Here is a 25,393-nt window from a genome sequence, read left to right as displayed (position 1 = left end):
AAGAATGAAGCCAGTTGTCCACTGTTGTATCGCAACTCATCCATGTACACGACGAAAAGATCCAAAACTCTTGCATATTTCTTCATTTAGAAAAGATGCATGCGTTGCTTCACACGGATTTTCGTGCACATCATTCACCAGTCTCAAGGTTTCATCAAGGTTTTGGCGATCTTGACTATGGTTAGTCTCCAACATTCTAAGAACTGTGCCCATGCAAGCCTCATCAAAGCTTCGTACACCAGCTTGTAAAGTCTCACTCCCCTGTTGTACTGTTTGCCTTCTAACACTTTGTCAGCTGATCCCTCAGCTATGACCCCTGATTCTACTGCTAAGTCTCGGAGTCCAGCATCACGGAATATCTTGCCAATAATTGATAACAAATTGCAGATGATGTGAAAATTCCCCATCATTGGGATAATAGTTTCAAACATGAACTGATGATTCCAGGCGACTTCTGTCAGCTTGGCATAAAGTGCCTGATCAGCAACAACAGCAATCTTTTCAAGTGACAAAGTTTCTTGAATGGAAAGGGCATTGCATAGAATTTCCTGTGCTGTTGAAATATCTGTTGCTGGGGCATTTATGGTGGGCAAATATCCAACTTTGTCTGCACTGACTCTAACCTGTTCCCTTGTTTGGATATTGAATCCTGTCCAAGAACTTATATTTTGGTGTGAAGACTTGTGCAGGTGAACTGAGATCCAGAGGAGATTGCGTTGATGTGAACTTTTCACACCATCCTCGAACTGTAGTGAAAGATTTGGTGCTTTCAGAGGAGGTGGCGATTCTTTCTTTACTAAAATATAGAGTGGCAGAGGTTCCAAATTTGCCTCGACCGTGCGTCGTTTATCCTTCTTGTTAAAAAATGGTACTGTTACTCTCTCTGGTGCACAAGATGAAACTGCTGGTTGAACAATGATGCCATTCACACGATGTGAAGTTCCTGCACCACTCGGTGTTTCTTCCAGTGAGTCAATATTATCATATGCAAAAACTGTAGGGATTAAAGGATGTGTACCTAGAGGGAGAAGTGGTGCCCCTTCATCCACATTGCTCAGCTTCCCGATGTAAAGTTCTGTATCAATCTCCTCTAGGCAAGTGCAAGAGCAACCATGACCAAGTCAATTTAAAATGCGAATGAGTTCAACATTACCAGATAGAGTCTTGATTACCCAAGGCAGGAGGACATTTTTTGGCGTGATGACCTTGCCATTGGTTATAGCATACAGAATTTCCTGACCTAAAGACCATGCCAGTCTGTTGATTCGATCAGAGGGCAAAGTCTGTTGGCCACCAATGAGGATCTGCAAAAGGTGAGTGAGGCATGCCGGTAGATCGATGTATCTCTCTGTCAGTTCATCCGGTTTGGGAGGTCAAGTCTGTTCCTTCATCTCATTTCTCACTGGTCACGTAATATGACAGCTGTTTGAATAATCATCTGTTCACATTTTTGCCCTCGACTCAGCTCTGCCAAGTCACATTTCAAGTCTAGATAGTCACAAGCAATAGTGTCCGTGGTAAGTGTATGGGGACGAATGTAAACCCTTCGCTTATGTGTAAAAAAATGCAAGCTCTCGCCAAATTCTGTCTTGAGATTGAGGCTGAGATAATTCTTTGTTGAATCGCGTACTTCTACACCCTTTTCACTTAAGAGAGACCCTAGTTTTGAAGTAAGGTCTGTAAGCGGAATGATGCGTGGTACTAAAAACAGATCACTGTACAAGTTAACCATAATAGCATAAACTTCACTTTTGTAGGTATTTTCAAATTTGTTCATTGTTTGTGTCCACGACAGGGTGTTCTTTCACGTACGCTTTATAGCAAGAGGCATGGTAATTGGCCTCAGCCGCCACTATATCCCTTGAAGTAACTGACAAAATCCCTACATCTGATTTAAGAGTTACAGCATCGCGAATTCATACATCAGCACGCAAATCCACAGCCTGAATTAATTTTTCACGAGGTTTCGAACCTTTTGTATATTTTGATTTCTTTTCACAAAATATACAAATCTTTTCATATACACGTGATGTATCTGATGTCCTCTGGCGTTTCAACTGTCTTGATTCTTCGTCCTTTTGTTCGTTTGTGTCAGGATAAGTTGCAAGCTTTGCAAGCGCTTATTTATGTGTGGTCTCATCTGCAGCTACTATGGTACAGAATGTTAGGCAGTTCAGTCATATCATGACTGGCAAGTTTCATTATTGTTTCAAACTGTCGAATTTTTGCTGCTTCATAGAGTGTTTTCCAAGAGGAAGCAATTGTCAATCGAACAAGTTCATCAGGCATAGCTAGCTTTCCGCATATAATGCAGGGAACCTTCTCAGATTTTAGTCTTTTCTTTTTTGGTTCAGTTATTGTGATGCTGCCTCATTGATTGAAGAGAATTCCCTGTAACTAAATGAGGAGATTAGTGGCACTGAAGGCGTAATTGTGGGCCCTACAAACTTCATTCTCTGAAGTCCTAACATATGCATGTTTTAAGGAAATGCATACATCTTTTAGTGTCTGATACACACACTGGACATTACCATACATACGTGATGTTTTTACAATGGACCTTCTTTCTGATTTTCCATTGTTTTACAACCAAAAATGCTGTGAAAGTTAATGAAGTACTGTAGTGACACCTATCAGTGACATGCAGTACTAGTTCACAGGTGTATGATGGATAAAAATGTCATGCTTACCTTGTCAGGTTATAAAACTTGTCAGGTTATTGAGGTATAAAACTGTTATGAAAGTGTTTTCCCTGAATACATGTAGATAGCCTAACAACAAACTATATTATAGAACAAGACAAGACAATGTTTCATGGGAGATGCCCAAGATATTTTCAGTGAAATTCTGAAAATGTGAGGGTATGGATATTAGGGTGGAATACCTCCTCCCTCCTCCTCTTTGTAATACAGTGGAACCTCTACATACGAATTTAATCCGTTCCAGAACCAACTTCGGATGTAGAAAATGTTCGGTTGTCGAAACGAATTTTCCCATAAGAATACATTGAAATAGGATTAATCCGTGGTTGAGCCCAAAAACCTATGATAACTTCTTAATAAACTACTACACATAATTTTCCCATGAGAATAATGAACACTAAATTAGATAATAGACATGTAAATAAGAAGAATAGACATGTAAATAAGAAGAATTAGCAAAAAATGATAAATAAGAAACGGGTTTTTAGCGTCACTTTACCTTAGAAACTCCAGCGCAGGTGTTGTTAGTCTTGCTACGCAGAGAGGAGACGGACGGGCGGCGAGGAGGTAGAGAGGTTAACTACGATAAACGTACACTACCGTAACTTATTCTAACTTACACTAAGTGAACTTTAACATAACTTAGCTTTTTTTTTTTTATAATTTATATTTTTTTTTTACATTTTCTTTTTTTCTTTTTGATGATTAATTTTAATCACTTTCACTCTCTACACTTAAAATTGATTGTATTTTTTTCTCTTCACTCTTTGCTGTTTTCTTTGAACCACTTCCTTCCTCTTCATCACGAGTTCGCTTCGTAGTTTTTTTAAAGAAGCTATCGATAGAAAGTTGCTTGGTACAGCTTTTCAGAATGTTTCGAAAATAAGTTAGGGAAACATCATCAAACTGCGCAGCTACACGACAAACCTGCAATTTCTTTGGATGGTATTTGTCGATGAAGTCGACCACGTCTTGATATTTTCCTAACACCTCTTTTATTTGCGCGGAACTTATTGCAAGTTCACTCATACGGACGCCACGCTCATGCTTTTCAATAATTCCTTGCTTTACTTCTAAAGAAAGCATTCCCTTATTCCTTTTCTCACCACTACCACTACCACTTGCGAAACTAAGCCTTTTAGGACCCATGATTTTCGTAAAATACCGTAAAAGGATGAATGTAAAAAATCACGATTAAAACACAATTAATAGCAGAACGCACAGGGCACAACCACATAAAGCCAACGAGAACAGGGGACTGACCCAAGCCACGCTAATTGAGGGTCCCTCCGAGGTTGAAGTGCTGCCTTCTATTGGCGGAAATAAAAAACACATCAGGCGCTATGAGCACCGACTACGCATACGAGTATTGTTTACTGTACTTCGGGTGTCGAAAAAAAAATTCGGGTGTAGAGTAGGAACGTGTTCGAATTGTACTTCGCGTGTTGAAAAATTCGGATACAACCGGTACGACGAAAATTGCTACTTCGTGTGTCGAAATAAAATTCGGGTGTAGAGTAAAAAATTTGCTCGAATTTTACTTCGGATGTTGGAAAATTCGGATGTAGATACGTTCGTGTGTAGAGGTTCCACTGTAGAGTCATTGGTAAATTCTAATTTCTCTAGATATTTCAAGCAGGAAAAAATCATCATTTGGTGGCAATTTCCTATGCGGAGGCAAACTTCCTGGGATGCGTGTGATAAACATTGTCAAAAAACACAATTTGACATAAAAAGGTATATTTTGGAACAGAGCACAACAAGGAATCACGTGAATTACGTGAATTATACATGAATATCTGAAGAATTTGATTCTGAGTAAAATAAGAGAAATTCCATGAAAATTGGTTGATATAGGGTGAAGTTATGGCCAAATTTCTGAACACCGACCATAGAGCTCGAAAACAGCAGCCATTTTTAAAGATGGCCGCCATTGGGGCACTAAGCTACCGAACTGAAATGTCCAAGCCCTGTTTTTGGATACTTCAGACATCAAGCTAACCAAAAATCATGATTTGATCTGTTCACTAATTTGGTAGTCAAATGCCAAATTTTGAGTTCTGGCTCATGGACTATAACATCCTTAGAGATCTTACTCAAAAATGGTGAAAACATGACAAATTTGTAGATAATTTGTATTTTTCCTAAACATACAAACCTTAGCTATTTAAATAGGGTATTACTTTCGGCGTAGCTGAAATGGCGAGCCATTAGAATTTTAACGAGGGTTTACTACCCCCTGGCTAGTTAGCGAGGGGGTAGGGGAGGGGTAGCTAGCTACCCCTCCCCCCTCACACACCGGTGAACTAGTTCACTTTGTTTAGAGGTAGGACTTCCCGGGGGACAGGGCTGGTGGGCAAGTTTGATTAAATAGCTAAGGTTTGTATGGTTAGGAAAAATACAAATTATCTACGAATTTGTCATTTGTTCCGTAACCAAAATACAAATCATGCTATTTAAATAGGGTGACTTAACCCTTAGGAAGGGTGGTAAGTCCCAGCCGTAACTGGCTTTTTGGCTTTTGCCCGGGGACTCAGTATCTGAGTGTGTAGAACTCGAGATAAGGAGTCCCTGCACCTCGCAACTACCTTGCTCTGCAAGGAACGCGGCCTACGTAAGCGTGTGTGAAGGAATGAAGTGTGACTCGTCCTAGGAAGTTGACCTGGAGTCCATTAGATGGAATTCTAGGTTAGGACGTTCCCAATACCACCTCGTAAGGGTATGGGGGATGCGACAGTATTATCTTAATACTAGGAACACAAGGAAGCATGGTTTACCTGCAGTAGTTTGAGGTCAGCTGTGCAGAGAACCCAGGATGCTGCTTTCCCCAAGAGAGGGGAGGATGAAGAAAAGAATAAGGGCCAGGCATATCTTTTCATTCATGCAGACTACACCGGGTAACAATGCCCTCAACCTTCTTCTGCTTGTCCATTAAGGAGCCTGAGGTTTAAACCAGCTGTTGTGCAGCCACCACAGGGCCGATAGAGAACATATCGAGCCTCTTGTGGGTCACGTCCTGCAGGTAGTGGGCTGTGAAGGTCGTTTGACGCTTCCAAACCCCTGCTTGTAGAACCTGCGTCACTGAGTAGTTTCTCTTGAATGCCAGGGACGTAGGGATGCCTCTGACAATATGTGCTCTAGGGCGACGTGACGGAGGAGGGTCTGGATTCAGGGAATGGTGGATGACCCTGCGAATCCATGCTGAGATAGTGTTCTTAGTGACCCTCCTCTTCGTCTTTCCTGTGCTCACAAACAATGCTTGCACTCGAGGACAAATTGCAGCTGATCTCTTAAGATAGAGCCTCAGACTCCTTACTGGGCACAGTAGGAGATGGTCTGGGTCATCTGTTACAGAACGGAGATTTGAAATCCGGAAAGAGTTGAACCGGGGGTCCGGCACTCCTGGATTTCGAGTCTTAGCCACAAACTCAGGGACGAACCTGAACGTTACCTTTACCCATCCCCTTGAATGGGCGATGTCATACGAGAGACCATGAAGTTCGCTGACTCACTTGGCCGAGGCCAAAGCAAGTAGGAACACCGTCTTCCAAGTCAGGTGGCGATCAGAAGCCTGGCGTAATGGTCTCTCCGACTGAGGGCAGGTAAGTTCATAACTTCGTATGAGTGGTTCCAGCAAGGGGGAAATGTCCATTCCTTTTAGCCTGAAGGCAAGACTTAAGGCTAAGTGATAGCCTTTCACTGCCGAGACTGATAGGCGCATCTCTTCCCGCAAATACACGAGAAACTCCGCTATTGCTGGAATAGTGGCATCGAGTGGAGAGATACCCCTTCCACGACACCAACCACAGAAGACTCTCCACTTCGCCAGGGTAGACTCCTGCGGATGACTTTCGCAGGTGTCGAGACATCCTTTCCGCAACTTGTTGCAAAAAGCCACTCTCTGTGAGGAGATGCTCGATAGTCTCCAGGCGTGAAGCTGCAGCGATGCTACGGCTTTGTGGGAGATGTTGGAGTGTGGTTGTTTGAGTAGCTCGTGTCAAGGAGGGAGTTCTCTCGGGAGTTCCGTCAGGAGCTGCAGAAGGTCCGGGAACCACTCTGCGTGATGCCATAGCGGAGCTACTAAGGTCATTGACAGGTCGACCGATATTCTGGTCTTGTTGAGCACCCTTCTCATCAGACAGAACAGGGGAAAGGCGTAAACGCCGATGTTGACCCACCGTTGTTGGAAGGCATCTTGCCAGAGTGCCTTGGGGTCCGGGACTGGGGAGCAGTACAGCAGAAGCTTGAAATTCAAGGCTGTCGCGAACGGATCCACCATCGGGGAGCCCCACAAAGTCAGGACTCTGTTGGCTACTAGAGGATCCAAAGACCACTCGGTACTCACTATCTGGGATGCCCTGCTCAGACTGTCGGCGAGCACATTCCTTTTACCCGAAATGAAGCGAGCCGATAGTGGAAACGAGTGGACTTCGGTCCATCTCAGTATCTTTACTGCAAGATGGGATAGCTGTTGTGAAAAGGTACTTCCCTGCTTGTTGATGTAAGCCACTACCGTGGTGTTGTCGCTCCTCACCACCACGGAGTGAATCGCCAGATACTGTTGGAACTGTTGAAGTGCCAGAAATACGTCCTTCATCTCTAGAAGGTTTATGTGGAGACACTTTTCTGATTCTGACCATAGGCCTGAGGTCCTGTGGTTCAGGACGTGGGCCCCCCACCCTTCTTTTGAGGCGTCCGAGAACAGCATCAAATTCGGGGGGAGGACGAGAAGATACACTCCCTTTCGGAGGTTTTCGTCTGTCACCCACCACTGAAGGTCCGTCCGTTCCACAGGACCCATAGGGACCAAAACGTCCGGGGAATCGTGACCTTGATTCCACCGGGACTTGGGCCACCATTGTAGGGATCTCATCCTGAGGCCCCCATTTGGAACTAGACGGGCCAGGGAGGAAAGGTGACTGAGAAGACGTAACCAAGATTGGGCTGGGAGTTCTTCTCGTCTGAGGAAAGGATCTGCGACCCTCCTCAGCCTTGCTATCCTGTCGTCTGATGGAAAGGCTTTGTGGAGATTGGTGTCCAAGATCATGCCTAGATATACCAGTCGTTGAGATGGAGGCAGAGAAGACTTCTCGAGATTTACCATGATCCCTAGATCTTGGTAAAGTCTCAGAAGCTTGTCCTGGTGTCGAAGAAGGGTCGACTCCGAGTCTGACAGGATCAGCCAGTCGTCCAGATAGCAGAGGAGACGGATGCCGATCCTGTGTGCCCACGAAGAGATCAGGGTGAACACTCTGGTGAATACCTGAGGTACTGTGGAGACCGAAACACAGCACCTTGAACTGGTAGATCTTGTTGTCTAGGCTGAATCTTAAGTACTTCCTTGAAGACGGATGGATTGGGATCTGGAAGTACGCGTCCTTCCGATCCAGTGTACACATGAAGTCTTGTGGTCTCACTGCAAGTCTGACCGTGTCTGCTGTCTCCATGCTGAACGGAGTTTGTTTGACAAACCTGTACAGAGCTGAGAGGTCGATGACTGGTCTCCAGCCTCCAGACGCCTTCTTTACAAGAAAGAGTCGACTGAAGAAGCCTGGGGAACCATCGACGATCTCTTGGAGAGCATCCTTCTTTAGCATGGTCTCGACTTCTGCCCGTAGGGCTAGCCCCTTTGCCGATCCCATAGCATAGGAGCTCAACGACACTGGATTCGCTGTCAGGGGAGGTAGAGATGTTGTGAACGGGACGCGATATCCCTGACTGATTACAGAAATCGTCAAGGAATCGCCCCCGAATTGCTCCCACCTGAATGCGCAACTTTGTAGGCATCGCCCCACTGGTGGACATGCAGGGGGATTGCCAATCCTAGCGTTTTCGGCCTCGGCCACTGCCTCTAGGATTCTTGCCACCCCTGGCTTTTTGCCATTCTTGTCTTTGACAGGAAAGGGCTGCTGTTTGGACACCGTCGTCTTTGCTGCCACTGCCAATTTCGTCGTCTTGGACAGGTGAGGTTGTTGAGGTGCTGGAGGTTTGTAGGGCTTCGTTGTGAGAGCCCTTTGGAGGAGAGAGTCCTGATTGGATTTCCTCCACCTCTCAGCTTCCTGTACCACATCTTTGGGCTCAAACAGACTCTTTCCCATAAGGGAAGATAGTCTGAGCTTGCCGACTTCGAAGGCCGGGACCCTCGAAAGGAACCTTTCTGCCACCGCATCACGTCCTTTCAAGATCGAATTGGCCCACAAGTTCGAGGCTTGGTGGGCCAGAACTCAATGGTGCAGGTGCCCGAAAGGAGGAAGGTCTCCAGTGCCTTCCTGGTGCTTTCTTTGGACAGATCTTCGGATCGCAACAGGATGCCAAGAGACCCCAACCAGACGTCCAGCCACGAAGTAGCCTGCATGGCGCACTTCGGAACCTTCTCCTGGCTTAGGATCTCTGTCGCCGAGAAAGTCACTTGCTGGCTAGAGAGTCTCTCGAGAGGGACTCCCTTGGTAAGCTCTTCCACAGAGTGCAACGGAAGAGCTAAGCTAGACTCCTCCATGATCTCAAAATACCACCTCTGGTGGAGGTGGGAGGAGCTTGTTGGCAGTAGTGGAACGGCTGGAGGAGGCGAGCTCGGAGAGCTGGCCGTCAACCTTATCCCTAGGCACTCTTCGCCCCTTGGGACCAGGGCAAAACCGCACTGGCCTTAACGAGTTTCTGAGTGCCAAAGACTCGGTCCAGGACCGTGTCCTTGCCCTCACGAGGAGGAACCTCAGGGTCCTTGAACCCGTTGAGATTCCTCATCAGAGTCAAGACCTGCCAGAAGGCATGCTCAGACTCTTGCTGCTCTCCCCCTGGAGAGCTGGCAGCAAAGTCTCCTGTCCCCAAAGGCTCTACTTGGGGGGACTCTTAGAGTCCTTCGGTTCCCTCCTAGGAGGGATACGGGACTCAACAACGAAGTCTGAGGGCTCTTCTCGCCCAAACACGGGACGATTCTCCTGCTCGAGATGGAGTTTCTCCCATTGGTGCAGTGGGAGAAGGCCTCACCTTGGTAGAGGGAGCGCGCTGGCGCTCGCGCGATGGGAAAAACCCAGGGGTCGCGCGCGAGAGACCGTTGAAAACACTCTCACGTGCGCACGGGTGCGCGGGCGAGACTTCATAGGGAGAGCAGGAATCAGATTGACGTGCAGGAACAGAATGAAAAACCTGTGAGAATGTCAGCGCGCGCGCATACGAGATTGTTGGAGCTTGAAGATCGTCGGCGCTTGTGCGCGAGAGAAGATTGACAGCGCTTGAAGATCGACAGCGCTTAAAGATCGACAGCGCTTAAAGATCGTCGGCGCTTGTGCGCGCAAGAAGATCGTCGGCGTTTGCGCGCGTAAGAGGATCGTCAGCGCTTGCGCGCATAAGAAGATCGTCGGCGTTTGCGCGCGTAAGAAGATTGTCGGCGCGGGAAACCATCGGAGCCTGCGCGCGGACGATCGTCGGAGCTTGCGTGCGTAGGAAGATCGTCAGCGCTAGCACGCCAAAGAAGATCGTCTGCCAGGAAGATCATCGGCGCTTGAAGATTGTCGGCGTTTGCACATGTAAGAAGATCGACGGCGCTCGAAGATCGTCGGCGCTTGCGCGCGTAAGAAGATCGTCAGCGTTTGCTCGCGAAAGAAGATCATGGGCCAAGAAGATCGTCAGCGCTTGAAGATCGTCGGCGCTCGAAGATCGTCGTCGCTTGCGCCCGTAAGAAGATCGTCGGCGCTTGCGCGCATAAAAAGATCGTCAGCGCTTGCGCGCGAAAGAAGATCGTCGGCGCTTGCGCGCGTACAAAGATCGTTGGCGTAAGAAGATCGTCGGCGAGCACGAGCGCGCGCGCGCTAGGATGAAGGGACAGCGGACAGGACGATCAGGAATTGGGACAATCAACACTGGAAGTACTGGTGAGCGCCTGTGCGCTAACTCAGGAATAGTCTCTGGAACAGGATTCCTCTGGATGGAAGTCTCAGGAACAGCAGGAACAGTCGGCAAGCGCTTGCGCGCGAGTGCGCAGGAAAACATTGGAGCGCAGGGGATACCTGGCGCTTAGGGACTTACTCACAGTGTGAGAAAGCCCCTTTTGCTCCGAAGGGACCGGTGCCCATTGGAGAACGGGGTGCGTGGGAGCCCACAGCGTCAGCAGCCAGGAACGGAGACGGCAGGTCAGCAGGTCTAGGAGATGGCGAACAAACTGTGGAGAGGTCCCGAACAGCAGGATGGTCTAAACAGGAACAATCCTCCAAAGAGGAGTCTCTATGAGTGGCCTCTCTCGCGAACGAGAGGTGTGAACACTTCGTAGAAGAGACTTGAAGACCCTGGTGATGGCGCCCCTTAGGGCCGTTGGATCAGCAAGCTGACCTATAAGGAGCAATCCTCCGAAGAGGAGTCCTTATGAGTGGCCTCCCTCGCGAACGAGAGAGGTCACAAGACTGATCCTGCAGCTGCTCAGCCCCTTGAGCATAGCTGCAGGTGCGACCGCTCAGCCCCAAGAGCATAGCCACCGGAAGTTTCAACGCCAGGCCTTGCAACTGCTCAGCTCCTTGAGCATGGTTACAAGTGCGGTCGCTCAGCACCAAGTGCATAACCGCCCAAGGACCAGGAAAACCCATCCAAGAATTATTAAGGTATGAGAAGTTCCCCCTCTGCAGGGGAAAAATTCACACCTGGGATGGGAACCTCCCTCGGAAGGGAAGTTACCTACCCCTGGAGGCGAACCTCCTTAGCGTTCTAAGATGAACTAAAGAGCTGACAGTTGTCACGGGAGAACTTCTAAGAGAAGGGAACACGCCCATGACGATGTCCTAGAGAGACGGCAGCAACAGCAGACTCCCCAAGCACCAACAGGGCAGCTCTGCTTTGTTGGCACACTTTAGGCAAACGAAGAAAAACTGCATCGTTAACTGGGAAAATAAAAATAATTAGGTAACAGAAATTCCCCCGGGAGGAACTCCGAAGAGAAAACCCCGAGGGAATAGAAAACATAAGAGTTACAAATTAAGTATGCGCCCTCCTCCCCCACTGACATTCACGGGAGAAGGGGGAGGGCGGAGAGCTGTAACAAAAACAGAATTATAACAGAATTATAATTATGTCATTCATCTAAGAATGTTCACAAATAGTAAGAACCACTGACCCCTAAAGGGAAGTGTTCTCCACAGAATGCTGACAAGTTAAAAAAACAATTAGATTTCATTAAAAATAATTGAGAAAAATAAACGGAAAAGCAACCCAACCCGCACGGAAAAGAAGCTTCCGTAATAGTACGTAGTGGTAGTAAAAGGGTGAACGACCTCGAGTAGAGAGAGAGACCGTAGTCAATCTAAACTCCCACGTTCCCTTCGCTGAGAATCCAAGTTCCCCGTAGGGAAGGAGGAACAGCGGAGAAAACAGATGAATGAAGAGAGTCCAGCGATGACGATTCCCCACGGCGGCCGAATATCGGAAGCCGAAGGAAAGACCGAAGGACCAAGGGAGAGGCCGCGCCCCATGACGTGAAACCGTGGTGGCCTGGTACTACACCGGTGACGTTGTCGTACACTACACATACAGCACAAACACTGAAAAGGAAACTTACTATATTTCTATACACAAATATATACATAAACATAAAGAATGTTTATACATATATTAAGTATAAGAAAAAGTAAGTAAAAGACAAAAAGCATTAATGGCTGCCAAAGCGAGGGTGGGAGCAGACACGTCTGCCCATCACCCGAGCCAAAAGTAAAGTGAACTAGTTCACCGGTGTCGCTAACTAGCGAGGGGGTAGTAAACCCTCGTTAAAATTCTAATGGCTCGCCATTTCAGCTACGCCGAAAGTAATACCCTATTTAAATAGCGTGGTTTGTATTTCGGTTACGGAACACTCTCTCTTCTTCATACATTCCCACAACCTGAACTTTCCAAAATATCCATACCTATCATGAACAATTTTACACGTTTCAGTTGCACAAATCACAGACAATACTGGCAAATACACTTCTTGATTCATTCAATTGCATGTGAACTATATTGTACCAACTCACAACAAACTACAAACCTTCCAGCAAATCTCTTAACTTCTCTAGACATACCCTTCCACTTAGAAGTAGAAAAACCATTCTTAATACAGTACAATCTTTCACATAAATGTCATAAAACACAAATGTTCACTTCTTCCACATCCTCCAGTAATAACAATTCATCATCAGTGTTCCCTATTCATGCCATACCTGCAAACCTACCTATACAAAAACCCTCATTCTGCATCCTCGCAACATCATTATTTTACATCTATTAAAAATTCACTACCATCACAACATTTACAATTTTTGAAAAGTAAAAATATACTAGATGTAATGAATTTGGGCAATATGGCCCAACTTTGAGGCCAATGAGCCATTCAGTGCTCGGGTACAACTGAAGAAAACCCGTACTTGCAGTATCTATTAAAGGTTAAGAAGATAAACAGAAAGATGAGAGAAAGGAAATGGAAATGGAAATAAAGTAGACTAGTAAGTGGATGCTGCTAGAGCCTGAAGTGTTGCTGTAAAGAACATCACGTAATGTCTAGAGTGCACTACATAAGATGTACTGTCAGCACTACCCTCCTGCGGGGTTGAGAGGAAATATAATGAGAATTTATCTCGTTTCTTCCATAGTGATTAGATATACAAATACGTATTGGAAATATACTTTTCAATCAAATTATAAAATACTTACCACTAAACCACATGATGAACATCATCTTGTAATTTATTTTGTGGTCACGGAATTTATTCACAACCCAGGAGAGTGGGAAGATATTAAAGGCTCTACCCAACAAACACAAGACAATACTCCACACCACAAGCGCAGGATGAAACTGAAAGAAATTCAAGTCTGGATAAGTTTTGAAAGCATTAATCTAAGGAAAAATGAAAGCACATCATTTTATTCACTTTCAAATATATTTTGTAAATGAATGACGCAGAAACTATTGCATTAAAACCAACTTCAAATTCTAAACGATGAAAACACCTAACAAATTTAAATAAAATGCAAAGAATCAATATTTTTAATGGAAATTTGACCTAAAATTATATCAAATTTACTACCTCAAGGAAAAGGACAGCTAAGTTTCCAAAGACAAATTGATATTCCCAATTGCTATTAGGTATCTTTTACATACATATACCAAGGCACTTCCCCCAATTTTGGGGGGTAGCAGACATCAAACAAATGAAATAAAAAAAGGGGACGTCTCCTCTCTATGTTCCTCCCGGCCTAACAAAGGACTCAACCGAGTTCGGCTGGTACTGCTAGGATGGCACAGCCTACCCTCCCACATTATCCACCACAGATAAAGCTTCATAATGCTGAATCCCCTACTGCTGCTACCTCCGCGGTCATCTAAGGCACCGGAGGAAGCAGCAGGGCCTACCGGAACTGCGTCACAATCGCTCCCCATTCATTCCTATTTCTAGCACGCTCTCTTGCTTCTCTCACATCTATCCTCCTATCACCCAGAGCTTTCTTCACTCCATCCATCCACCCAAACCTTGGCCTTACTCTTGTACTTCTCCCATCAACTCTTGCATTCATCACCTTCTTTAGCAGACAGCCATTTTCCATTCTCTCAACATGGCCAAAACACCTCAACACATTCATATCCACTCTAGCTGCTAACTCCTTTCTTACACCCGTTCTCACCCTCACTACTTCGTTCATAACCCTATCTACTCGAGATACACCAGCCATACTCCTTAGACACTTCATCTCAAACACATTTAATTTTTGTCTCTCCGTCACTTTCATTCCCCACAACTCCGATCCATACATCACAGTTGGTACAATCACTTTCTCATACAGAACTCTCTTTACATTCATGTCCAACCCTCTATTTTTTACTACTCCCTTAACTGTCCCCCAACACTTTGAATCCTGCATTCACTCTGACGTACATCTGCTTCCACTCCACCATTTGCTGCAACAACAGACCCCAAGTACTTAAGCTGATCCACCTCCTCAAGTAACTCTCCATTCAACATGACATTCAACCTCGCACCACCTTCCCTTCTCGTACATCTCATAACCTTACTCTTACCCACATTAACTCTCAACTTCCTTCTCTCACACACCCTTCCAAATTCTGTCACTAATCAGCCAAGCTTCTCTTCTACATCTGCAACCAGTACAGTATCATCCGCAAACAACAACTGATTTACCTCCCATTCATGGTCATTCTCGTCTATCAGTTTCAATCCTCGTCCAAGCACTCGAGCATTCACCTCTCTCACCACTCCATCAACATACAAGTTAAACAACCACGGTGACATCACACATCCCTGTCTCAGTCCCACTCTCACTGGAAACCAATCGCTCACTTCATTTCCTATCCTAACACATGCTTTACTACCTTTGTAGAAACTTTTCACTGCTTGCAACAACCTTCCACCAACTCCATATAACCTCATCACATTCCACATTGCTTCCCTATCACCTCTATCATACGCTTTCTCCAGATCCATAAACGCAACATACACATCCTTACCTTTTGCTAAATATTTCTCGCATATCTGCCTAACTGTAAAACTCTGATTCATACAACCCCTACCTCTTCTAAAACCACCCTGTACTTCTTAGATTGGATTCTCTGTTTTATCCTTAATCCTATTAATAAGTACTCTACCACACACTTTTTCAACTACACTCAACAAACTAATACCCCTTGAATTACAACACTCAGGCACATCTCCCTTACCCTTGTATAGTGGTACAATACACGCACAAACCCAATCAACTGGTACCATTGACAACATAAAACAATCTCACCAACCATTCAAGTACAGTCACACCCCCTTCCTTCAACATCTCAGCTCTCACACCATCCATACCAGATGCTTTTCCTACTCTCGTTTCATCTAGTGCTCTCTTGTAATCTCTCTCTCATTCTCATCTCCCATCACCAGCACCTCAACACCTGCAACAGCAATTATATCTGCCTCCCTATTATCCTCAACATTCAGTTAACTTTCAAAATACTCTGCCCACCTTTTCCTTGCTTCCTCTCCTTTTAACAACCTTCCATTTCTATCTTTCACTGTCTCTTCAATTCTTGAACCAGCCTTCCTTACTCTTTTCACTTCTTTCCAAAACTTCTTATTCTCTTCATATGAATGACCCAATCCCTGACCCAACCTCAGGTCAGCTGCCCTCTTTGCCTCACTTACCTTGCGCTTTACTTCCACATTTTTCTCTCTATATCTTTCATACTTCTCTACACTATTACTCTGCAGCCATTCTTCAAAAGCCCTCTTTTTCTCTTCCACTTTTACCTTCACTCCTTCATTCAACCATTCACTGCCCTTCTTCATGCTGCCTCCAACAAACTTCTTGCCACACACATCACTTGCAATCCCAACAAAATTTTCTTTGACTAACTTCCACTTCTCCTCTAAATTACCAGTTTCTCTTATTTTCACTTCGTCATATGCCATTTTCAACTTTTCTTAATATTTACTTTTTACCCTCCCCCCCCCATTTTATTAGCTCTTCAACCCTCACTAGCTCCTTTCACATACACCTACTCTATTCCCCCACTCTTTTGCTACAACTAATTTTCCTTCCACCAAAAAATGATCAGACATACCGTTAGCCATACCATTAAATACGTGCACGTCTTTCAATCTTCCAAACATTCTTTTAGTTATCAACACATAATCCATTAACACCCTTTCTACCACTCTTCCATTTGCCACTCTTACCCATGTATACTTGTTTTAATCCTTTTTTTTTTTTTTTTTGAAAAAGCTAGAACTTATCACCATCTCTTGCTCAACACACATATCTCACCACTCTCATTTACACCTGGTACGCCATACTTCCCAAGAACACCTTCTACCTCTCCAGCACCCACTCTAGCATTTAAGTCACCCATGACAACTACATAATTCCTTCTACCCAGTCCTTCTACACACCTAGTTAATTCATTCCAGAACTCATTCCGCTCTTCTTCACTTTTCTCACAACCTGGCCCATATGCACTGACAAAAGCCCAACATTCCCTACCCAACCTAACCCTTAACCACATTAACCTATATGATATCTCCTTCCATTCCACTACTTTACCTGTCATCCATTCACTCAGCAATAAAGCCACACCTTCTCTTGCTCTTCCCCTTTCAATCCCAGACACTCTACCAGATATTTCACCAAACATCACTTCCCCTTTCCCTTTTATCTTTGTCTCACACAAAGCCAATATATCCATCCTTCTATTCCTAAACATACTTCCAATCTCACGTCTCTTACTCTCTATCGTACTACATCCACGCACATTCAAACACCACAAAACTAGAGTGCGGGGAGCAGTCACTCTCCCCCAGCTCCACCTCTTTGATGTCTCACAGGATTATAATATAGGAGAGGGGGTTCCCAGCCCCTCGTCCCGTCCCTTTTAGTCGCCTCTTACAACACGCAGGGATACATTGGCGCTATTCTGATTGTTTTTATGCCCCCACGGCCTCAGGTATCTTTTAAAAGATATAATTTACACTTCAATAAGTTCCCTTTATCCTGAAGTAACTGAATGAATCCTTGACAAAGCCCATCAACAATAAAGAAAGGGATGTCCTATCAAGTTCACGAATGTGTACTAATTTCTATTGTATAAAAATCAGTAAGTCGTCCATCTCTGAGAAGAATAAAAAAACAGAAAATTTTCCATATCGTGGAAAGAAATCGTGTACAATACAGTATATCTTTAAGATTAGCAACAAATAACTTCTCCCTTGAATTGAAAGAGAAATGTTACATAATATGTTATTTTTATAATAAAATAAATTTTTGAATATACTTACCCGGTGATTATATAAGCTGCAACTCTGTTGCTCGACAGAAAACTCTACGTAAAAAATCCGCCAGCGATCGCTATGCAGGTAGGGGGTGTACTTCAACAGCGCCATCTGTCGTGCAGGTACTCAGTACTCAATGTAAACACAGAACTCAATTTTCTCCTCGGTCCACTGGGTCTCTATTGAGGAGGAAGGGAGGGTCCTTTAATATATAATCACCGGGTAAGTATGGAACCTCTACACACGAACGTATCTACATCCGAATTTTCCAACATCCGAAGTAAAATTCGAGCAAATTTTTGACTCTACACCCGAATTTTATTTCGACACACGAAGTAAACATTACGCCATTGAGCGTCGAGTGCTCAGTTCTCTGTTCTTGTGTGTATCGTGTGGTTGTCCTCTGTTTGGTCTGTTATTAACAGTGCTTATTTTCTTCCTTTTCTCACATTTCCTTTTTGATTTAACCTATAATCACGGTGCTTAAGAAGCTAAGTTTCAGTACAGGAAGAAGGCAATTCTTTTATTAGAAATGAAGCAAGAAATTATAGAAAAACATGAGAGCAGTGTGCAGGTGAGTGATACTGTATGGCTAAACAATATGGCCGGAATAGGCCTATTATCTCGAGGATCATCAAGCTGAAGGCAGCCATTAAAGCAAATAACCATCGAAGGGGATCACCATTATTACAAGACATCTTAGCAATACCCTGGAAGAAATAGAACGCCTTTTGTTGATAGGGATAAAGGACAAAGAGATTGTTGGCAACGATCATTTGTGAGAAGGGCCAGCGTGATGAACAGAAAGAAAGAAAAAAGTGAAGCAAAGAAAACCATGATAGCATAAACAAGCTCTTTTAAATAAGACTTCTCTCTTTTTCTGTTTCTCTCTAAACATAGCATTAACATGTTCTTTAAATAAAATCTCTCTCTCCCTCTCTCTCTCTCTCTCTCTCTCTCTCTCTCTCTCTCTCTCTCGCTGTTATAGTGTTAGATACGTCTATTATTTTTTTCCGAGAGAGAGAGAGAGAGAGAGAGAGAGATTAAACAAAAATGTGTTTAGAGTACATAAGATTTTTAACAGCGTCAACGAGTTGAAAAACAATTAAATGTAACTAAGAAAATAATAACAGCTAATCTGAATTCCTTTATTAACTAAAACAGGAATTGCTACGCAGTAAGAGAGACGGTCGGGGAGGAGGTAGAGATGGTGACTGCGATAACATACCGTAACGCGTCACTGAAAGTGATGAAAATAAAAAATCAAAAGAAAAAAATGTAAAAAATATAAAATATGAAAATAAAAAAAAAAATAAATAAGCTAAGTTAGATTAAAATTTCCGTGGTGTAAGTTACGGTATGTTATCGCAGTCACCATCTCCACCTCCTCGCCGATCGTGTCTCCTTGTGCGTGTGTGTGTGTTTGCGCATACGCACACGAGTGTGTTTGTATCAATATTTGTTTTAGTTAATAAAGGAATTCAGATTCGCTGATATTGTTTTTTTAGTTACATTTAACTGTCTTTCAACTTGTTAACGCTGTTAAAAATCATATGTACACAACACATTTTTGTTTAATCTCTCATTTTTGTTTAATTTCTCTCTCTCTCTCTCTCTCTCTCTCTCTCTCTCTCTCTCTCTCTCTCTCTCTCTCTCTCTCTCTCTCTCAGAAAAAAAATTAATAGACGTCTCTAACACTAATAGTGAAGAAGAACAAGAGAGAGAGAGAGAGAGAGAGAGAGAGAGAGAGAGAGAGAGAGAGAGATGTTTATTTAAAGAACATGTTAACACCATGTCTACCTTCTCGCCGATCGTCCGTCTCCGGCGTAGCAAATCATACACCTGCGTTGGCCTGTCTCTAAGGTAAAGTGGCAATAAAACACATTTTTTATTTATTATTTCTTTATAATTATCTTTTTTACATGCTTCTTACATATTATGCAGTAATGTTATTGTTATGTGTAATTATGTGTAGCCATTTATTAAGGATTTATTGTGGGTTTTTAGGCTGAGGAACGAATTAAATGAATTACCATGTATTCTTATGGGAAAATTCGTTTCTACATCCGAACATTTTCTACATCCGAAGTTGGTTCTGGAACGGATTAAATTCGTATGTAGAGGTACCACTGTATATTCAAAAATTTATTTTATCATAAAAATAACATTTTTCAATATTAAACTTAGCCGGTGATTATATAAGCTGAATCACACCCAGGGGGGTGGGTAGAGACCAGCAATAATTGTTTACATTATTATGAGCTAAGGATTTTTTATTTCATTTTAGCAGTTATTCAAAATAACAAACATAAAATAAATAAGTACCTGGTAAGGAAGTCGACTTAAACAATTACTCTGCCTTTTTAAGTACGTCTTCCTTACGGAGCCTCGCGATCCTCTTAGGATGCTGAGCGACCCCTAGGAGCTGAAGTATCAAGGGTTGCAACCCATACAACAGGACCTCATCAAAACCTCTAATCAAGGCGCTTCTCAAGAAATGACTTTGACCACCCGCCAAATCAAGTAGGATGCGAAAGGCTTCTTAGCCTTCCGGACAACCCAAAAACAATAATAAAACATTTCAAGAGAAAAATTAAAAAGGTTATGGAATTAGGGAATTGTAGTGGTTGAGCCCTCACCCACTACTGCACTCGTTGCTACGAATGGTCCCAGAGTGTAGCAGTTCTCGTAAAGAGACTGGACATTCTTAAGATAAAAAAGACGCGAACACTGACTTGCTTTTCCAATAGGTTGCGTCGATTATACTTTGCAGAGATCTATTTTGTTTAAAGGTCACGGAAGTTGCGACAGCTCTAACTTCGTGTGTCCTTACCTTCAGCAAAGCTTGGTCTTCCTCATTCAGATGGGAATGAGCTTCTCGTATTAACAGTCTGATAAAATAGGATAAAGCATTCTTTGACATAAGCAAAGATGGTTTCTTAACTGAACACCATAAAGCTTCAGACGGGCCTCGTAAAGGTTTAGCTCGTTTTAAATAAAACTTAAGAGCTCTTACAGGGCATAAGACTCTTTCTAGTTCATTTCCAACCATACGATAAGTTTGGAATATCGAACGATATTGGCCAAGGCCGAGAAGGCAGCTCGTTTTTGGCTAGAAAACCAAGTTGTAGAACATGTAGCCGTTTCGGATGAGAATCCGATGTTCTTGCTGAAGGCATGAATCTCACTGACTCTTTTTAGCTGTGGCTAAGCATACCAGGAAAAGAGTCTTTAAGGTGAGATCTTTCAGGGAGGCTGATTGTAGCGGTTCGAACCTGTCTGACATAAGGAATCTTAGTACCACGTCTAAATTCCAACCAGGTGTAACCAAACGACGCTCCTTCGTGGTCTCAAAAGACTTAAGGAGGTCATGTAGATCTTTATTGTTGGAAAGATCTAAGCCTCTGTGACGGAAGACTGATGCCAACATGCTTCTGTAACCCTTGATAGTGGGAGCTGAAAGAGATCGTTCTTTCCTCAGATATAAGAGGAAGTCAGCTATTTGAGTTACAGAGGTACTGGTCGAGGAAACGGATACTGACTTGCACCAGTTTCGAAAGATTTCCCACTTCGATTGGTAGACTCTAAGGGTGGATGTTCTCCTTGCTCTAGCAATCGCTCTGGCTGCCTCCTTCGAAAAGCCTCTAGCTCTCGAGAGTCTTTCGATAGTCTGAAGGCAGTCAGACGAAGAGCGTGGAGGCCTTGGTGTACCTTCTTTACGTGTGGCTGACGTAGAAGGTCCACCCTTAGGGGAAGTGTTCTGGGAACGTCTACTAGCCATCGAAGTACCTCGGTGAACCATTCTCTCGCGGGCCAGAGGGAAGCAACTAGCGTCAACCTTGTCCCTTCGTGAGAGGCGAACTTCTGCAGTACCTTGTTGACAATCTTGAACGGAGGGAATGCATATAGATCTAGATGTGACCAATCTAGGAGAAAGGCATCTATATGAACTGCTACTGGGTCCGGGATTGGTGAGCAAAATATTGGGAGCCTCTTGGTCATCGAGGTTGCGAAGAGATCTATGGTTGGCTGGCCTCAGGTGGCCCAAAGTCTCTTGCATACATCCTTGTGGAGGGTCCATTCTGTTGGAATTATTTGTCCCTTCCGACTGAGACAATCTGCCATGACATTCAAGTTGCCTTGGATGAACCTCGTTACTAGTGATATGTCTAGACCTTTTGACCAGGTGAGGAGGTCCCTTGCGATCTCGTACAACGTCAGAGAGTAGGTCCCTCCTTGCTTGGAGATGTACGCCAAAGCCGTGGTGTTGTCCGAGTTCACCTCCACCACTTTGCCTTGAAGGAGAGACCTGAAGCTTTTCCAGGCCAGACGTACTGCCAGTAGCTCCTTGCAGTTGAAATGCATTGTCCTTTGACTCGAGTTCCATAATCCCGAGCATTCCCGACCGTCTAATGTCGCACCCCAGCCTACGTCCGATGCGTCCGAGAAGAGAACGTGGTTGGGAGTCTGAACAGTCAGGGGAAGACCCTCTCTTAGGTTGATATAGTCCTTTCACCAAGTCACACAAGACTTTATCTTTTCGGAAACCGGGATCGAGACCGCTTCTAGCGTCTTGTCCTTTTCCAGTGAAAAGCTAGATGGTATAGAAGAGGACGGAGGTGTAGTCTTCCTAGTGACACAAATTGATCCACGGATGACAGCGTCCCTACCAGACTCATCCACAGCCTGACTGAGCAGCGTTCCTTCTACAGCATCTTCTGGATGGATAGCAGGGCTGGGGGCTGATCGTCTTGTTCAGCAACGTCCTCATCAGAGGGTTCCTCATCCGAAACTGATGAGGAAACGGCAACGGAGTGGGCAACGTCTGACTCGCTGAATCCCGTCGCACTGGTGGATGCGTGACGGAGCCGGACGCAATATCATGGAACTGCTGCACAGTCTGTGAACTGTCAACAACCATGGGTGCGCGAGGAAGTACAGCGTCAACCCGAAACTGTCTAGACCGTCTGGGTTGTGCAGTCAACACCCTACCGGGTTGCTGAGGTTGACGCACTGCGTCACAACAAGTCACCTCTGCTGGTTGTTGAACGTCCTGAACGTCAACAACCACCTCCGAGCGTTGCTTAACGTCAATGTGCGGCTGGCAACCCACACTGGGTCGCATCGGTGGAGGAACCACCTCAACTGGCAGACGCGAGTAGGTTACCTCAGCGTCAACAGGGCGCACAACCGACCGGTTGGAAGGTTGTTGGCCAGAAGGAGGAACCACCTCAACTGGCAGACGCGAGTAGGTTACCTCAGCGTCAACATGGCGCACAACCGACCGGTTGGAAGGTTGTTGGCCAGAAGGTTCTTCTCCGCATTTAAGTCCTCTATCAAGGACGCAAGCTTGGACTGCATGTCTTGCAGCAAAGCCCATTTAGGGTCTACGGGAGCAGGTGTGGCAACAGACGGGGTTAGCGACTGAGGCGGAACCGTTTACCATCCCTGAAAGCCTTGTTATGCGTGACATAATAGTACAGCAAAACTTCAAAGGCTCGACAACAGCTGAGAAGTTGACCTGTAAACAACTTGGAGCGTCTCCTGGCTAGGCGCCAGGGAGAGTCTACCAGAATTGAGAAGTCTATCTGGGCAGAGGCATGAACTCCCAAGCCGAGAACTTCTCTCGTGTCATATCAGACTCTCGCTCTATAAACCAGTTTAAAAGAAGGGAAAGCAAAGGCTGTATCCCCCAAACTCCTCCTGGTGAAAAACCAGTCGCCTAGCCAACGTAACGCTCTCTACGAGAGCGAGAGAGCACTAGCTTAAAAACAACGGCTTCGAAGTAGCTAGGCCTAGTGTAAGCTCTGACGTTTAGGCGAACGAGGAGCAGCAGTTACAAGATCCGGACGAAGATCCTTAAAAAAATCATCATGATTTAATTAAAGTCCATAGGAGGCTAAGCAGCTTAAGGCTCCTCTCCATCTGACAGAGTCCTCAAGGGAATATCAGTAGGAGGGAGAACAGCAACTTCCTCATCTACAGGAACCTTGTCCGATAAAAGCTGAGTCTCTCACTGGTGCATTAGTAGCGGACCAGAACGCAACGTCATGTAACTGCTTGACAGTCTGTGAACTGTCAACAACTGAACTGTCAACCACAACAGGTGCGTGAGGACGTACAGTGTCCACTCGAGACTGCTTTGACTGTCTAGACTGAGCAGTCAAAACAACTCTAGAATGCGGAGGTTGACGCACCGCGTCAAAACAAAACAACTTAGACTGTTGTTGTACCTCGCGAACGTCAACGGAAGGTTCCGTGCGTCGCTGAACGTCAACATGCGGCTGGCAGGGTACACTGGAACGCATGGGTGGCGGGACTCTCTCAGCTGGAGTGCGGCAGAAGGTCGCCTCAGCGTCCCCAGGACGCACAACCGTGGTTGGTTGTAGGCTAGAGGTTGGTGCAGAGTCAACCTTCTCCGCACGTAAGTCCTGCATCAATGATGTTAACTGAGACTGCATGGTCTGCAGCAAAGACCACTTAGGGTCTACAGGAGCAGGTGCGGCAACAGACGGTGTGACTGCCTGATGCGGTACCGCTTTGCCTCTCTTAGGAGGTGAGCAGTCGTCGGAAGACTGCAGCGAGTCCGAACTGACCCAGTGGCTACAACTGGGCCGTTGGACTTGCGCGGAAGGGACCGACTTGCGCTTAAAAAGCCGCGAGACCTTGGTCCATGGTTTCTTACGAGAAACCTCTTCCGCAGACGAGGAATAAATGGGCTCTCTCGTCTTTGTGTGGGTGGGGCGATCTTGGGTAGATACGCCCGAAACCACGGAGGGAAACGTCTGTTCGTTGATCAAGGCCTCTCGAACCCATAAGTCGTTCGACATTACTTCTCCCCTGGGCTTGGGAGCTTGCAAGAGGTCCCGGACTAGGTGAACGACAGGCACGAACAGACGAACTCTCGGACGCAACACTGTAACACTTTGCGCATATCACTTTATCGATTTTCTGTTTTGCACTTATTTCACTGAAATCGAAACTTTTACTGATTTCTACCTGAAACACGCAATTCTACCCTTCATTAAAAGGTAGTAATTGCGAAATCAGTCGTATAATGCAGCTCATTAATACCAGCAAAAAACAGAAAACATATATTAAGATAAAAAAATTCAGTGGCTGGGAAAGAGACTAAACACTAGTTCATATAACTACGTTTTCAATCTCTCACCGCACATAGCCTGGGGACGAGAATAAAAACCTAAAAACGTTTTACCTTCCTCCCCGTACAGAGACTAGGGACGAGAGTAACACGAGAACAACGTTACCCGCTTGAACGGAACGTTTTCTCTCCTCTCTCTCCCTCCGTCTCTATCTCTCTCTCTCTTTCTCTCTTGATTTCGCACCTAAGAGAAGAGCCCAATTATATATCGTCAAAAAAACATGTTATTTGACTAAAGGAAAAAACTGAAAGGTTTTCCAAATAAAAAGTTCCTTTAAATTAGAATTTAAAACATTTAAGCTAAGAAAGAATGAACAAAACGTCAGAATCGATTTACTCTTACTGCAAAGTGAAACCGTGATACACTCTCTCTCTATCGTAACGATAGAGCGCATGTTGAACGTCCTGAACGTCAACAACTGCGTAGCCTAAAAAACTAAACGTTAGTTCATCTTTGAAAACAGTACGAAGACTATCAAAGAAATTCTTTCATAAAACATTACATTTAAAAAGTTTTAAATTCTTTAAAGGCTAAATACGATATAACGGGCTCAACGTTGATTAACTTCGGTTCCAAGTTAGGACCGCCTACTGTCAGGAAAGGTCGCATATAAACAAAACATTAAAATTTATTTTTATTTGTTTATAATAAATGGAAAGTTAATCGAAGAGGCCTAATAAAGGCGGAGAGATATAAAATATATAGATCTATAACGTGATAAGAAAAATTACTAAAAACCTAAACACACTTC

General features: G+C 44.7%; 1 protein-coding gene across 2 annotated transcripts in view; it reads right to left on the bottom strand.

The window, feature by feature from the left end:
* Nhe1 (Na[+]/H[+] hydrogen exchanger 1) overlaps nucleotides 1–25,393 on the bottom strand; it is a 236,014-nt gene that overhangs the window by 60,564 nt on the left and 150,057 nt on the right. For both annotated transcript variants that reach the window (XM_068353486.1, XM_068353487.1), the window contains exon 12: nucleotides 13,368–13,509. In XM_068353486.1, the coding sequence (XP_068209587.1) occupies nucleotides 13,368–13,509 (142 nt within the window). The remainder of the gene's footprint in view (nucleotides 1–13,367; nucleotides 13,510–25,393) is intronic.

The sequence above is a fragment of the Palaemon carinicauda genome, chromosome 30 (genome assembly GCF_036898095.1).
Source record: "Palaemon carinicauda isolate YSFRI2023 chromosome 30, ASM3689809v2, whole genome shotgun sequence".
Taxonomy (NCBI): Eukaryota; Metazoa; Arthropoda; class Malacostraca; order Decapoda; family Palaemonidae; genus Palaemon; species Palaemon carinicauda.
Note: the sequence above shows the minus strand (reverse complement) of the source record. Positions and strands in the feature narration are given on the sequence as shown.